Source organism: Columba livia, chromosome 4 (assembly GCF_036013475.1).
Source record: "Columba livia isolate bColLiv1 breed racing homer chromosome 4, bColLiv1.pat.W.v2, whole genome shotgun sequence".
In the NCBI taxonomy this organism is placed as follows: Eukaryota; Metazoa; Chordata; class Aves; order Columbiformes; family Columbidae; genus Columba; species Columba livia.
This window is the reverse complement of record NC_088605.1, coordinates 73,317,148-73,332,839: the sequence shown is the minus strand read 5'-3', so window position 1 is coordinate 73,332,839 and position 15,692 is coordinate 73,317,148. Positions and strand designations below refer to the sequence as shown.

At 40.1% G+C, this 15,692-nt stretch overlaps 1 protein-coding gene across 3 annotated transcripts in view; it reads right to left on the bottom strand.

Annotated features, from left to right (window-relative positions):
* Window positions 1-3,860: 3,860 nt before the first annotated feature.
* The window catches only part of LOC102096108 (sodium/hydrogen exchanger 9B2), a 19,424-nt gene continuing 7,592 nt past the window's right edge, over window positions 3,861-15,692 (bottom strand). For all 3 annotated transcript variants that reach the window (XM_065062845.1, XM_021283032.2, XM_021283034.2), the window contains 8 exons: window positions 14,286-14,428; window positions 12,623-12,750; window positions 11,600-11,775; window positions 10,947-11,053; window positions 9,595-9,744; window positions 7,155-7,263; window positions 6,816-6,952; window positions 3,861-5,837 (listed from right to left, as the gene is read on the bottom strand). In XM_065062845.1, coding sequence (XP_064918917.1) covers window positions 5,598-5,837; window positions 6,816-6,952; window positions 7,155-7,263; window positions 9,595-9,744; window positions 10,947-11,053; window positions 11,600-11,775; window positions 12,623-12,750; window positions 14,286-14,428 — 1,190 coding nt within the window. In that variant the 3' untranslated portion in view covers window positions 3,861-5,597. The remainder of the gene's footprint in view (window positions 5,838-6,815; window positions 6,953-7,154; window positions 7,264-9,594; window positions 9,745-10,946; window positions 11,054-11,599; window positions 11,776-12,622; window positions 12,751-14,285; window positions 14,429-15,692) is intronic.

Below are 15,692 nucleotides of genomic sequence, written 5' to 3'. Positions count from 1 at the left end.
GCCTTTTTTTGTATGAACATGCATTTATAAAACAGTCGCAATCTCAAAGTGATTGAAGTGCACCTTCTTGTTGATTTTTGTTCTGCTGAGAAGCCATGTTTTGTTCTGCTTTTCTGTAGCAAAGTTAAGTTCACTTAAGTGGGGAAAAAAAAATATGATAAATTCTTCATTTGTGAATGGATATCACTGAGGGCAGGCAGCATAGCAGTGTTGGGTCATGCTAGGTGAAGGTCTGGCCTGTGCAGTGCCTAAGTGGGCAGTTTATTAGTCTTGTGCAAAGCAGCCCGGCTCAGACAGGCCCCACACAGCCAGACAGTCTCACACCATGTCCTAGATGCAGTGCTGCAGTTCCAGACCCTATAAACTCAACTATTGAGCAGGTCAGCCGCTAACATTATCCCCCTATTTCAGGCCCCTGTGTTGATCATTCATGAGCTCTTGTAAAGAAACACAAATTTGCCCCGTAGATGCTACTTTTTGTAGCAGGGACTTTCATGGGAGGAATTGGTTAAATGACAGAACCAAGAAAGCAGAGCTGAGCTGTATTCTTGGCTTGTTACCCATTCAAAATGGTTATTTGGGCAAGTCAGAACTTTGCTGTGGTATGGCTTAATTTCAGGTGCAGGTAAATAATTGCTACTTATCTGTTAGACTTCTAATTAATTCTTCTAAAGTGCTTTATTCTCCAGTAAGAGACTACGTTCATCAGTTTAAAAACAATTTTTTCAGCCATGCTACAATTTTAGACAATTGTACTAAGGTAGATTTAACTGTTTCTTAACAGCATTTCATTTGACCCATTGTTAGGCAGGTGGGAAGCCCCAGAGCCCTGTGCCATTGCCAAAGCTGATCACCACAGTGCTGAAACAGAAAGCAAGTCAGGAAGCAGTTCTCACATAATGACTCTCGCAGCAGCAGCAGAAGTAAGGTAGATCATTCTAACCTGCGTTTGTAACAGCTGTAGTTCTACGTACCTAAACCTTTTGCCTTTCAGCAAAAAATGGCAGATTATGATGTGATTGTATGTTAAATGCCTGCTTTCACAAAGTGTGTAGTAGAACCATGGTACAGTCTTTAATGTTTACATCCTACATGGTGGTCTTACCTTGATGGGTGAGCAAACCATAAACATTATATTAGGATATAACATAGATAATAGGGGAAATCCATAATGTTACTAAGTGTCTTGTATTCACTCTTCACTTAGAGGTGGTGTATATTGAACACCAAGCCCCAATTCTTGGGTTTGGTGAAGAAATCACTATGTGAACTGCAAAAGCCTGTCTTGAGATTTTTTTAATATTTTTTTCAGGCTTCAAAATCCACAGCCTGTTGTAGCAGGCTGTAATTATATACAGGTCGGTATGTACTTACAGTTTTTATCACTCAAATAGTTTGATTTCCTCTTAAGCCTGAGAAGTAAACTACGTACATGAATCCTGGTTTTGTTTCTGTTGCTCTACTCAGACAAGCCCTGCTGGAGTAAGTAATGCAGCAAAATTGGTTTTGTTTCTTCCGCAAAGCTCCTCTAAAAGGAGAATGACAGTGTAAGACTTAACTTTACAAGCAAGATAAATGACTATTTTCTTGCATTTCAAAATCTGTCAAGGTAGTACTGTCTCTAATGGCCACAGAATTGTCTATTAAACATCTTAAAAAATTTACTGATTGGTTTGAATTATCTACAGGGATAGATAGCTAAAAAGTGTCTCCAAAGCGCTGTATCTCATGAGCAATTGAGAAAGTTGAACCAGTTACCTGCTATGATGTCTTGCCACTGGATGACTTTACTAACCTAATGTGGAAGCTCCACACAAAGTGATAAACTTGCCCCTAATGCTAATAAAGGCAAGGACTGAGGCAGTAGACTGGATCTTGAAGCAAAATCAGGGGAAGCTGAACTTGGCATGTCATTACATGCCTTTTTTTGCTTTATGGGAGCAGCAGTATTTACCCTTCTCTTGATTATAAATTTGAACAATAGTTATAATAGACCACAAATAAACTCATAAACCAAATATGTTTAGAGAAAGGTGTCTGACTGGTGGCTGCTACTAGCTAAAGTAAATGTAATTGAGGTGCAGCTAGCACAAATCTTCATCTCTTGCACTCCATTTCTTTAAAAAGCAAAATGCAAAAACTGTCATTCACTGTTTTGTGGCTGTGTCACAACATGAGTGTTTCAGCTAATTTTAGACTTCAGTCTGTATTCCCTAAAATGCTCCATTTGGCTGAAAAAGAGAGAGAAAGCAGTGATTATAATTATGTTATCGCAGCATTCCCTGACCTGTGTGACTCCCTGCTTCCAGATGGTAAATTTCTATCTTTTCCCATATGCTGCCTGCTGCAACTCTGCCTGCTGCTCACCATCAGGAACGTGCTGTGCCGTCAGTCCCTTCTGCTGCAGAGGTTCCTGGGAACCTTCTGGAACTGCACACACACACTGCGTTCAGTACTCTTGCACATTATGCCTGTGATTATGTCTACATGACAGTGAGACTCCTCTGGTTATAGTTTATTACACATCGTGCTCTGATTTTATTTCCTGCAAATAAGAGACTGGCATGGCATAGAGATTTTATTGGCTTGAATTTATGCATTATTTATGCGTGATTTAATGGCATTTTGTTAAAAGGGTGGTGGGTGGTCTTAAATGTCATGACTTGACCCACAGAACCTCTGATAAAAAGTGAAATCGTATCTCTCAAAGTTAACTGCTATTTCAAATCAACTGGAATTGTCATGATACTTATTACAAAGCTCCAGTCTCTTAGGTTCTTAGCCCAAATATAACATTTCTTTTGTGACAATATGCAAATGTTTTGTTCCTTTCTGGAAGGCAAAATGAGAAGCATTATAAAGCATTAGTGCTTTTCATTTTAGATCTGCATGTCTATGTAACAGCTTTAACCTGATTCTTCTGAAGATTTCATAAAAGCTGGGGGAAAGTTGTCTTGTGAGAAACATCCACAGATGGTGATAAGGGAAGGAAAATTGATCCAGTTTAGTTTAGATTAGCGAATAAGATGACACTTTTCATTGGTACAGCTATTCAAGCACTCAGAGTGGTGGGAGTGATCTAATGAATAAATTGAGAGTGCACTGAAAGTAAGGGAACATGATAAATCCAATTTATGAGATGCTGTTATGATGGTGAGCAAGTATTAGAAGGTATCATAAACAAGGGCTAATTATCAGAGCTTTGCTTGCATACCTGAGGTTGTATTCATATTTAAAGGGCTGTAGTCCTTACATGTCACACTTTTGTTATTGAACAAACTCCATGTGTGGCATAGTGATTCCTCCCTGCAGGATTCTACTCTTGATGAAACTTTATGAAAAAGTAAACTATATAAAGCTTTTATTATACTCCTGTAAGTTTTACTCAAGTAGAATTATTTTATAGACAGTCACTGATGAGCTGAACACCATATTCCTTCATCAATTAGGTTTACAGACATGACAGTTTCCAAATACAACCACCTCCTACTAAAACTACCCCTGTTTAAGTAGCAGAGTGCCTCTCAGCCATGCAAAATGTGCAGAGCAGCCACCAAAGTCAATGGCTGACACAATAACCACCAAGCACAGCACCCTAACCACTCATCAGTGTGCGGTTTGAAAGCCTCTTCCTTTCTCATTAGGGGACAAACGTGACCTGAAGATTTACATTCCCCAAGGAAGTGGAGAGAACGGCAATGTGTATAGTAAGAAAAATGTCAATATACTTGGCAACTGTAAGGGGAAAACTTACCAAATAATTTCCTGGAATTTTTGTCACTGTTCTTGAATTGCAGGCTATAAACCTTAAATATTTCTTAGAAAGCTTTCTTTTTGGGTTGGAGAAGAACGCACATACAAAGGCGCACATACTCACCTGTAATTAATCTGTATACAGAAGCAGACATGGACAATCTGCAAATATTACAGTTTCAGATAGCTTTCTTCTAAAAATATTTTTGTACATTTTTACATTGCATTTTAAAAGTGTAAAAGCAAAACCAGAATTGATTAATTCTTATGCCAAAAATATCAAGACACATCAAATATATTCTCCACAGTGTTCTGTAAAATGAGTTCAGTGAACTGTAGTGTAGAAATCTGCAGGGAGGCGTTGCTTACCTTGATTACAGGCACAAGCTAACATTCTCACTAAAACAAAACCAACAGAAACCAACCAACCAAACAAAAACCAACACCACCACACCTTCCAGTTTCTGAGGGATGCTGCACTAGCTCCATGCCTCAGAATGGAGCCGGGAATTATCTACTTGGAGCTAGTTACTTGTACAAAACGTAGCAGAGTAAGAAAGATTCGCTGGTATCTGTTGATACTAAATCCTAACTGATACCAAAGCTAAAGGCAAGAGCAGGATTTTGGTCAACAGAGGAGGTTTACTCCTGACTTTAGGACAGTCAAAGAGAAGAGAAAGGAAACTCGACTGGGAATGCAAAAAGCCAAATGTGAACTATATTGCTACTGACTGTGCAGGAGGCATCTATAGTAAATAAAATGAAGAAAGCCACATTTGAACTTTTTGGTCCCTCTAGTGAAATGTTTCAGCAAGATATTCAGCACGATTGTTGCCATTCATTACCACGATCCACAGCTGCACACAACTCGTGTTTCTGGAAAGAACCCCAAGATCCGTGGGTATGTGCTCAGAGTGCCAGTGCTGTGTCCTGAATGCTGCTTCCTCACAACAGCTGCCTTCACGCAGCAGCCTTGCTGAAGGTAAGTGAGAAGGCTCCTTTCGCTTTGTACCATCCCCCTCAGCACTGCATTTTCAAGGCTGTTCATCTAAAGTCTATTAGTTTTCTGCATCAGTCAAAGGTAAAAAATGCCCTGGCAAATCTGAGGGGCTTCCGTTCTCCACAGTCAATGCAGCCAACCACCTCTTGGAAAAATGGGCACTAACTGGCTATATTTTTAGCAAATACCTGGTTTTCTTTGCTGCAGTTATCCAAGTGCAGATGTGAGAAGGACCTGATCATGGCATTTTCTCAACCAAAGAAGTACTAACTTAGGACAAAATACCAGGAGATACCAGTTGCTCTATGACCAGAGCTGACAGCACCTTGAAGGCACAAAGAAGTGCACGAACTGTGAAGAACAGCAGTAGTAAAAAAGGCAAGTTTTGGAACCTGGGTGAGGAAGGAGAAGGAATCACCAACCCATGGCAGGACTCGTTCAGCGTGTGTCAGCTATCTTGTATTCAGAAGTTGCATTATTTGAGCTGTTGAACTTATCATCTCACGGCCAAGTTTCAACTGTCAAGAAGTTATTCACATTAGTCTCCATTTTCTTCTGTTTATATTCCACTCCATGCCTGAACATTTCCGATCCTCTCCCTGGCCACACACCCGCACATTACAAGTAACTGTTGACTGCTAACTTTTCAGTGACTCACTGGCCGGCCAGCCTGTTCCCTGTATGTTCAGCTATGTTTCAGCTATTTTATAAAACTCCACCAGGGCTGCTTTTAAAATAGCAGACATAACTGATACTTGTTTTGCCTTCCTCCAGAAAGATTACAAATGTGTTTACTCAACAGAAGTGTGAGGGCTGAAGGACCATATTCCTGTAGATGTCCATCTTAGGAAGGTTCACAGGCCTCTGCCTCTTCTCCAACCTCAGCAGCTTCATCATCGTCCTTGCTATTTGTCTGAGCCTTCTGCAAAAGTCTGGGCCCTGCCAAGCCAATAACCAGGGCTCCGATTGGAGCAGTGATCAAGATAGCCAAGAAGGCTACTGTCAGTACATCCATTCCATACTTTTCCAGTTCCTCATCCTGATGACTTCTTGCTGTGTCCAGGGCAAGGGAACCTATTGCAGCCTGCAGGAAAGAAAACATTGCTGAGATGGAGCAAGTGACCTTTAGCACTGACACAGGGCAAAAATGGACTAATCATCAGTCAACATTTAACATAAATTTGCTATTTTTAGTACATCCAACCCATTTGTTTCTAGGCAGCACATAGAAAAGTAAATGTTAAATTACACCTATGAGAACAATTTTCAGTTGGCTACACTTTGAATTTCCTAAGGTAATGAGTTTATCTGGGTGATTCCCTCCTGTGAAGAACATTGCTCAGCTGCTATCTTATCCACATGTCTGGAGGATGTGTGATTAATGAAACGGGCCAGTATATTGTGTACTGCGGCTGTTAAAATGCCACGCTTTGAGAATGCATCCTGACAGCAGTCAACTGGTAGCAGCTTCTGAAAATTTAGTTCACAAATCTTGCAGTAATCCTAGCCTGTTCTGATTAGTAGCTTTTGTTTGCAAGTTATCATGCTATTGAGGCAAAGTCTAAATGACATAACTATCACTGAAATAAAGGAGCAAGAATGCAGCCAGCCTGACACTTCTCCAGCAACATGGCTATCGAACTATCCCTTACCAAAATGACCACAAACTGAAAACATTCTGAGCCTCTGGTGTGACTGTTCCTGAAGACACCTCATGTGCAGGAGGGAAACACTTTTACCTTTGAGAGTTCTCAGAATCTGTATGTAAAGGCACCATACCCTGCAATAGCTGAGAAACAGTTAAACTTCCTGTGATACATGTACAATTCACTGCCATTATTAAGAGGACAACCCAGGATGAAAGCAAAGCACCTTCACATAGAATGCTCTCCAAACACTTCTCAAGCAGACTTAGGGTGGTTTAGAATATGAATTATCCATATACTACACTCTGCTGTCATTGAGCCTGATGCTTTCTCCGTTTACTGCTATGCCAGTTACAAGGAGCTTTGCTAAGGACAGTAGATTTAACCTGGAATTGAAGTAATGTTGGACTGTTTACCTGGACAGTGGCTTTGGGAATCCATGCCAGCGAGACAAATACTTTCTCCTTGAAATTAAACCCAGCAAAACACACCATCAGGAACGTTGCTATGATTCGCACAACCAGGGCAATGCCTAATGTAGCAACACAGAACCCTGCAACAGACAAACACTTCTCAGTATTTTTGTGCATAGGTACATGAGGGGAATAAGCCTCCTAGAACTGTGGGGTTGGTTCTTGGTTTGGGTTTTGGGTTTTTGGGGGGGAGTCAGCTGTAGTCTGCTTTGCTTTAGATTTCTTTATAGAGATTCTTTGGAAGCCAGTAGTGAAAGCTGGATATTTAGTGAATGATCTTACCAACAGTTTCAGGCCTAAGAGACATAACAGATACTTCTGCTCCAATTAAACCAAAAAGAAAAGGTTGAAAGATATTCCATGCAACTGCGACAATTTTTTCTACTTCCCTCTGCAATCGAAACAAAAATAATCTGTAAATTCACAACAATATGGCCAAGTAGACAGAACATTTAAATAATCAAGGAACAAACTGAAGATGCATCATAACAATTGTCCAGAATTGCTCCTTCTTTGACCTAATACTAGAAGATCCAAAATCAGTTGTGCACCTTTCAAAGGTCAGCGTGTCTAGCCCTGCTAATAAAGAAATGCTTTCTATCTCAATAAAAGAAATAAAAATCACTGATGTTTGAACAGCAAAAGAGCAGTTTGCAGACAAGAGGAGGAAAATAAAGCATAATGGATTTTCAGTATTTACAAGATGTGATTTGAACAGTTTTGCCATGAAATTTCTGAGCCTTTGGGAACTTCAACGTGTTTTTCCATTGGTATCTGAGCAGAGTCAGACCCTCAAAAAGTTTCAGTCATGACCCAACTCCACTGACGCTGCATTCGGAGACCTGCCTGAATGTGAGCAGGAGCAAAGCCAGACTGAGAAACTCTGAAATCCCATAGTAGCAAGAAGTGTTGAACTTCTTTATGCAACATACTATGTAAGGGCAAAGCCGTCTTTTCTCCTTGTGTTTACACCTAACAGTTTTCCTAAAGCAACTGCTGCCAGGATAAACAGGAATCTTCCACTTATGTGAAGAGGTACACATAGCATATCTAGTAGCACTTATTTTTTAATTAATGGAGCTCTGTAATAGCCAATTAACCTTCAGGTTGGCCTGTGTGGAAAATGTAAGTGTGATGCTCTGTCACTTAGTAACCAATCCAGGGCCTAGACACGTCCTTGTCCTTGGTGTTCTCTCTGGGACTGACCCTGCAACATCTCTTGCTCTTCAGTCAATGGAATCGCAAATGACTACCACACAAAAACTTCCATAACCTTAAAGAGAATGAGGTGAAAATATACAGACCTCTCGACGTTTTTTGTTATTTGTCTCATTTCTCCCTGTTACCACACCCTTTTTCTTCTTTGGGGAAAAAAAATCCTCTTCAAAGATGCTAGCATTATTTGTGTCTGTTTACTGTCCATTTAACTGTTCCAGCAACAGGTACAATGTTCCTTGCTCTCTGTGGACAGCATTTGCTAAGTGACTTAAACCAGGGACAGTAGGAGGCAGTGGCCTTTCAGAAGCTCAGCAGGAAAATCTTGGTAATATATTGAGTATACAGTATGCAGACATCTCTGACCGTGTCTGACAAAAGAGGCTAAGGATTTTGAAATCAACATCCTCAAGGCCAAGAAGCTTCATTCACTAATCAAAGGAATTGAAACCAAGCATTTATAGAATGCATATACTCTTTACAGTCCTTACTTCTGAACTGCTCTAAAAAACTTTACAATAGAGAGCTTTATCAGTTGTAATATGCTTAACTAGTTAAGTCTGAGAGTTTTTCTTCTTCTAAAATTGGACAACAATATAATACTTTAAATAGAAACCATGGTTTCTTTTCATTGTTTTAACAAACCTTGAGATCTTACTGAAGTCACATCTAGATGGGATAATAATGTGGACTCTGCTATATCTGATTCCCTTTCGTCTCTTTTCACAGAATCTCTCCCCTTCTACTGCATGTTGCACGGCTACAGCTGCGGAGAGAAAGATGCCCTCAAAACATTAAATGTAGATGGTATCAAGCAAAAGCGGCAGTGAGACATGCGAAGGTACAGAAATGCAGGGGGGCAACAACAGTAAGAGGAAGAAGGTTTAGTAGTTACGAGAAGGTGACTAAAAAGCAGTCCTTTCTATGTTTTTTGTAGGGCTTTATATCACCATGTATTATAGGCACCTTGTTCTCTTAATTTATCCAGAATGCACTGCCTGAGATTTGGGAAAGATGAGAGAGGCTAGCTAATTACTGTTTTCCATTTCACCCCCCAAAAAAACACAGGGAATGAAACCTCAGAGGATTCAGGCAATGTGCACAGCTGTATTTTGGACACCTATTTGTAAATCTTACCATAAAGTCAATGTGTAAGGTTACAGACACTCACAGCGCTGGGACTTAAAAGTTTTGTATTCCTAGTTTAATGTCTTGACAACTAAATCTCCTTTACATGGCTTAAGATGTCTAAGGAAAGCCTGTGTGCATTTATCTGTCAGTATGTTAGGCTCTGTATCAATATATATTCACATATATGGTAACTTTCTGTCATGCTAAATGTTAAAGGCTTCCAAAATAAACATAGTTTTTTTTTTTTTCTTAATCCGTACACCCTCTAAAGCTTCGTAGATGCACTATTACCACTCCTGACAGAAGTTCAAACTCCTGTCAAGCTGTACATTCAAAGGAGTTTTGGTATGGTATGCTTCTTTATGTAAGCATTCACCTTTTCATCAGACCATCCCACGCCTGCAACAAAAGCTAAGACTAATGTGCAGAGCCCTCCTGATCCAGGGAAGCCAAAGTAGATGCTCCCAAAAACAGCAAACATGGACAGCCCAAGTACAAAATATGACCTCTTCCATGCCAGAGATGCCTGCAGCCAAGGAAAGAGACAAAAAAGTGAATTTATTGTAGAAATGGAAGAAAAAGGTTACGTCTGTGATACTGTGATACTGTTAATTTTGAAAATAACAATTGAAAATAATTATTGTCATTAACTATCGTGAAAGAATCAAAGCTTTCAAGTGAGATTTGAACTGCTTAGTTGCCTTGAGGTTTTTTTTGGATATCGATTCCTAAGAATCTTAAATTTTGGAAAGTTAATATTTTATTTCCTCTGCCCATCCAAAATCTTATTGCCAAAAGGCTTTTTGTATCATAAGGAACATGATGCTCCAGTCTAACAGCCCCGCTTCAACTCTGATAACAAGATTTCCTACCTGTGCAGTCAAGTACTAGAACAGTTTATCCAAGGAGAGGTAAATCCTTGCCACTACATGTTTTTAAGAACATGCCAAGCAAACATTTGCCAGGGACAGTCTATTTTAATTTGATCCAGTCTCACAGCAGACGGTTTTATCTCTGCCATTATTCCCCACTTCTATTGATCTGTTTAGTTCCTGTATCACACTTCTAATGTTATTTAATAAGAAGAAAATTTGATCCCACTGAAGGCAATAGATGCTTTGCAAATTGACTTTAGTAGTCCAAGACATATCTACATTTTTCCACAATTTTCTGTTCACTTACTTGCCCGTTGATAGTAAATTCATCTACCACTTTAAATAAACTTAATTTTAATTGAAAGTAACACATTCTCATTAACGCTAATGATATGCACAATCACTTAAAACCTATAATCTGTCTGCTTCACTTCTTTTTTAATCTTAGGCCTACTGGTACTGGAAACATAGAAATAAATGTGTCACACATCAATCTAATTGATGATGATTTTACTGTCTGAAATGGGAATCAAACCCTTTCTCCTTAATTTGTGGGCATTTCCACCACCTTCAATGAGAGCAGGATGGTGAGCTGGGTTCCAAACTCTGCATCAGGAAGGACTGTGAGATCATATGTTGTTATTGTTGCAGTAAACAAGTAATCACCTATAAAGCGCATCCTTACCTTACAGGCTTTGCAACCTGGAAGCTGTTAACCCTGTACACAGCTTTCCCCCCAAAAAAAAGCTTTGCAGGAACCTTGGAAAATAACAACTACAGAACATCATCCCTCAGCAAAGAATCTCTCTTTTATAAAAAGTTGTGGTTTTTTTTTTTTTTACTGGGTTTTTACCTGATCATGACTTGGGAAATATCGAACAAACATTCCCAGAATCCCCCCAGCCGCTATGCCAACAGCAACCTCCACCGCTCCACGGAGCACGTTGTACAGAGTAGAACCTATTTGGCAAAAGAAGAGCAGGTTCAATATGCCATACATAGACCCTTCATGCACAAACCACCCTGTAGACCTATGAGGGTGATGATTCCAGGACAGTGTCTGCTTTAAATGACTTAGGGGCAAAAGGGTTAAGGAGGGAACCTATGGGCCTGGAAGAACTGGACAGGGCAACTTTCTGTCTCTGAAAGTTCATGCCAAGAAAGTGTGCCAGAGAAGCCAGAGAAAAAGCCACTGCGAGAACACTGCCGGACCCAGGGAAATTTGAAAGCACTTAGTTCAGTATCCAGGGACCAGACTTGGCAGCTGAAGGAGCAGACAGGGAAAAAATGTTTTCTGAAAGTTGTTGTGACCCACAACTCAGAGCAGACAAAGCTATGCCAAGACTTTTGATCATGGGAAATTTCCCTCTCAATATTCAAGTCCATACATGAACTTTATAAGGAGATATCATTAAGTTGCAATCTAGTCAGTCATAACAGAGCACACATTCTTCAAAATATCACTGTTTGTTCTGGATTTCACCACGTACAGATTAACCAGCATACCAGAAGAGAAAGCCATCCCAAGGCAAGTGTTGAAGCCTGTGATAGCCAGAATGTCATCAATGCTGCCAGCTGCCATTAGCAAAGTTGGGACACCTTTCTCCACCCCATATCCCCCAGCTTGTAAAATCAGCATTGAGGGAACCACCACAGCAGGGGAGACTGCACCTAGAACAAAACTGGAAACACACAGCTTCAGCTTCTCTTAAAAAGAAAGCACTGAACTAAAAAGCTTAATGTTCTAACCTCAATTATTTTAACATATAAATACACAGACTTTTATAGAAGGTATTCGCCTTACCTTTCCCTGCTAATTACAAAGCAGGGATATTTCTATGCAGATTTGCAATCAGCTTTTACTTCCTGCCGAACTCAGAAGTATTACAAGTGAAGGGCTCCACAGACTAAGACTTGAGTCTGCACTGCAGGCCAGTTATGGCCTTGATTGTCCAATTTAGGAGCCTGGTCTAGACTTGCTTTATGACTCAGTAAGCGCAGTTCTTTCCCATAAAAATCAGCGTGTGGCAGAGGAGGAGGAGTTCATCCATCTTGCTCCAGTATACGGGTCTGGACCAAGTCCACCAGTTTAGATACAGCTAGATGGAAATATAATATGATACGCCATATCCTTATTCTTGACTTGTGACAGGAAAACCGTTCCACGTGCATCTCCCTGTGGGGAAATTCTGAACTCCAGCATGAAGATTCTCCAAATTGTGGTATCATTTTCTAACCTTAAAAGCCCTCAGTGTTGTGGTTAAAGACTCGGAGATTGCACCATCCATATTCCTAAGAGTCCGGACAACAAACACAGAAGAGCAATGATGCAAGTACTCCTCCACAGCCTGGAAATGTGACCTTTAGCCACAGGGCCAGACAGAAGCAAACATCCACAGGAGCTAAGCACAGCTTCCCAACCAGCATTAAACTGAGGTCTCTGCTTGGCGCAAAGAAATAACTTGAATCATTTAACTGTAACATGAAAACAGGCACTTTTGTCACACAGGAGAAAAGAGAGTACGTTACCCTAAGATAAATCCCCATTGCCATGGCAGACGCATGAAAAAGTAGGCAAGAACAGCAGCTGTGCATGTTTCTGAGAGGCATGGTCCAAAAGAAAGCCGTAAACAGACTGCTTTGAGTTTCTTAAGAGCCTGCAATATAAAAGCACAGTCAGATATTAGTATCAGTACCCTTAGCTTTATAGAGAGGAAATACATTTATGATCTGATATGGTTTATTAAAGGAATCCCCTCTGAGTTGCTGTGCAGGATATGACAGCTTTACATGGCCTAAGCCAGAGATAGACTCAAGCACAACTGGATTTGGATCTAAAATTCCAAGTGTGGCCGTGAAACCCACTGAGCCGAGGTTCGACAAGGTTCCTGCATGAAGAAGGAACAGGAAGAACCAGCAGAGAATTCTGTTTCGCACACATGACTCTGCTAGGATAGGTCCCTAATTTTGACATGGACAAAAAAAGTCAATGAGTTGCACTTTTTACCAGCGCAGTTGATCCCAGCATCATCAGGGCTGAGAACCACCAGAGCAACTCACACCTTTGTCTTCACAGCTTTGATTACCTGAGGAACAATTGTAACTGCATCAAAGCATTGCTACGTACAGAGTCCAAGTTGCAGTTTCAGTTGCCACATGGGAGAAAAATGAGGCAAAGATGAAGTTCCCTTGGCAAAAAAAGGTTGTCACGGAATAGAAGGAAATGCAGTCTCACAGAACTGGGCATCCGAGCTGTGTGTAACAACATGGTCTGTGTTCTTACAAGCTTCAATGTCCTGGAAAACTAGATGATAGTAATCTAGGAAACCAGGCATTTTTCAAGAATGACAAAACCCTATTTTGCTAAATATCTGAAGTACTGGCAACTCCATAGTTTTTATTGGTTAAGAAAAATCAGTTCAGTTGTTCTGAACTAGCTATACTTGACCTAAGTTTTATATAAACTCTAAGCAGTCCCTTAAATAGATAGGAGCAGTTTTGTACAGTCTTATTTTGATCAGGCAAAGCCTTGCCTTCTCTAATTTATGGAGCATCACATTTCACAGTGTGTAAAGGAAGACTATTTTTTTGTCCACAGGAACATTATGGGCTTTATTGTGCTGTGAAGCATTGTTTATGTAGTGCAGCAGAACTCATCTGTGCAATTAATATATTTGCATTAAAATGGCAATGATTAAAAAAAAAAAAAAGTAAAATGTAAAAAAAAGACACACAGATTTGGATTTTTTGGTTGGTTGTGGGTGTTGTTCTAAATTTGTGTCAACACAAGCAACAGTCTCTCAAAGACTGGGGATCCCTTCCCTTACTTGTTTCAGTTTGTCAGTGTAAACTGACAGGGAATTTGTCAGGGAGTGTAAACTCTTCCTGACAGCCCCTGATGGAGCACATATCCTCAAGATGTTCTGCTCACAAAGTTCAGGAAATTTCTTTAAACCAAGTGGGGAAATAGTCCTAAAATCAGGTTTTTTTCAGTTGTTTTTGAGATTGCTTGCCTACTGTACAAATCCAACTGCCAAGAGTAACATATGTGTACAAGAGAAACTCCACTTTCTGTAATGCTCTCATTTGCAGATCCTCCAAGACCTAACAGTTCAGTATTTTTAACAGAATCAGTTATTCAGGTTTTTTCGAGGGCTGTTGTGTACTTTGACACCAATGGCTGATTCCATACCTTTGGATCCAGACCAAGTCCTGCTCGGGTCAAGATAATTGAAAGAGCAATATTCCTCAGTGCTGCAGACCAGCGTAGGTTTATCTGGACGATGTCACTAATGAAGGGGATATTTCGGATTAAGAAACCAGCAAGTAGCATCCCTTAAATGAAAGCAAATAAGCTCCTGTCAGATGACTTGCTTTTATTGCACCAAAAAATTGCACAGAATTCCTAAAAACAGACACCATATTTATGGGAGGCAAAGAAACAATTCATGTTCTGAATAATTATCTGTGTTTTAACAATATGGGGACTGAAGCATAGAAAGAGAAAGACGTGTTTAAAGCGATGAAAATGGGCTCAGAAAACACCAGGTCACCTGTGAATAAATCCATGGGATGCTGATGTGCAGCTTTAGCACGAGTCAACAGAATTCAGCTTTGTTCACCAGGTGCAGGTCGTACTTATCATAAGCAAAGACACCTCTGTATCCTTAAAGCTATTTTTCTTGTTTTAACATGAAAAGAGGAAGATTGTCTGATATTGCATACTTATCTCAGGAATTGTTAAAAATCCTCTTAGGTGTAAGAAATGCAGGTATCACGGGAACCATAATGCAGAGTTCATTGAGAAATATAATCGAAAACAACTAATCATGGACTAACTTAGACATTGTAAAATGCTCTGGCAATATGACTTATACAAGGAGAGGGGAAAGAAAGGGGGAAAAAAAAAAACAGGAACTTGGTCTTATCGTCTATTTGAGCTACTTTGAAGATCCAGCCTTTTGCAAATATTAGCTAAACTGTCTAAGCATAGACTTCCTGCAAAGGTATTGGAACTGTAGTTCTGGAAGGATACAGAAAAGTGCAGGAAAGGCCAACTTTAAATATAGATCTGCAGAGATTCATTGTAGGTCTTGATGATTCAAAGATACGTTTTTGCGGCTTAATTTTATACCAGCCATGTGAAGAAACAGGAAACCAAAAAAGACAAAAAGTAAACAAACACTATGCTTAGGCTGGTCCCAGCTTGGTGTGAGTCTTGGCTGTGGACTTGGTTTCTCCTGGAACACACTGAAATTTCAGACATTGTTCTTCCCACCACTTCACGGAAAAAATATAGTGGCATAATTAATCTGCGCTACCTCATGACAATTATATCAGACTAGCATAATGATCACATGCTTTTTCAATATTTGCCTGAGGTCCAAGTCAATGGAGCTACCCTGACCTAGAAATCTACTTGACAAAGCAAAAAACTCCGCCTCAAAGGATATCTTCACTGTTCCGCCCCACGTTGCCTGCTACAGAACCTCTCTGCCATGCATGCCTAAAATATACTGTGACTCAAATCCAAGAGTAGCACCTAGCACTAGTGGATTAAAGGCATGTAGGAGTACAAGATTTGTATTTTTAGTGTAAA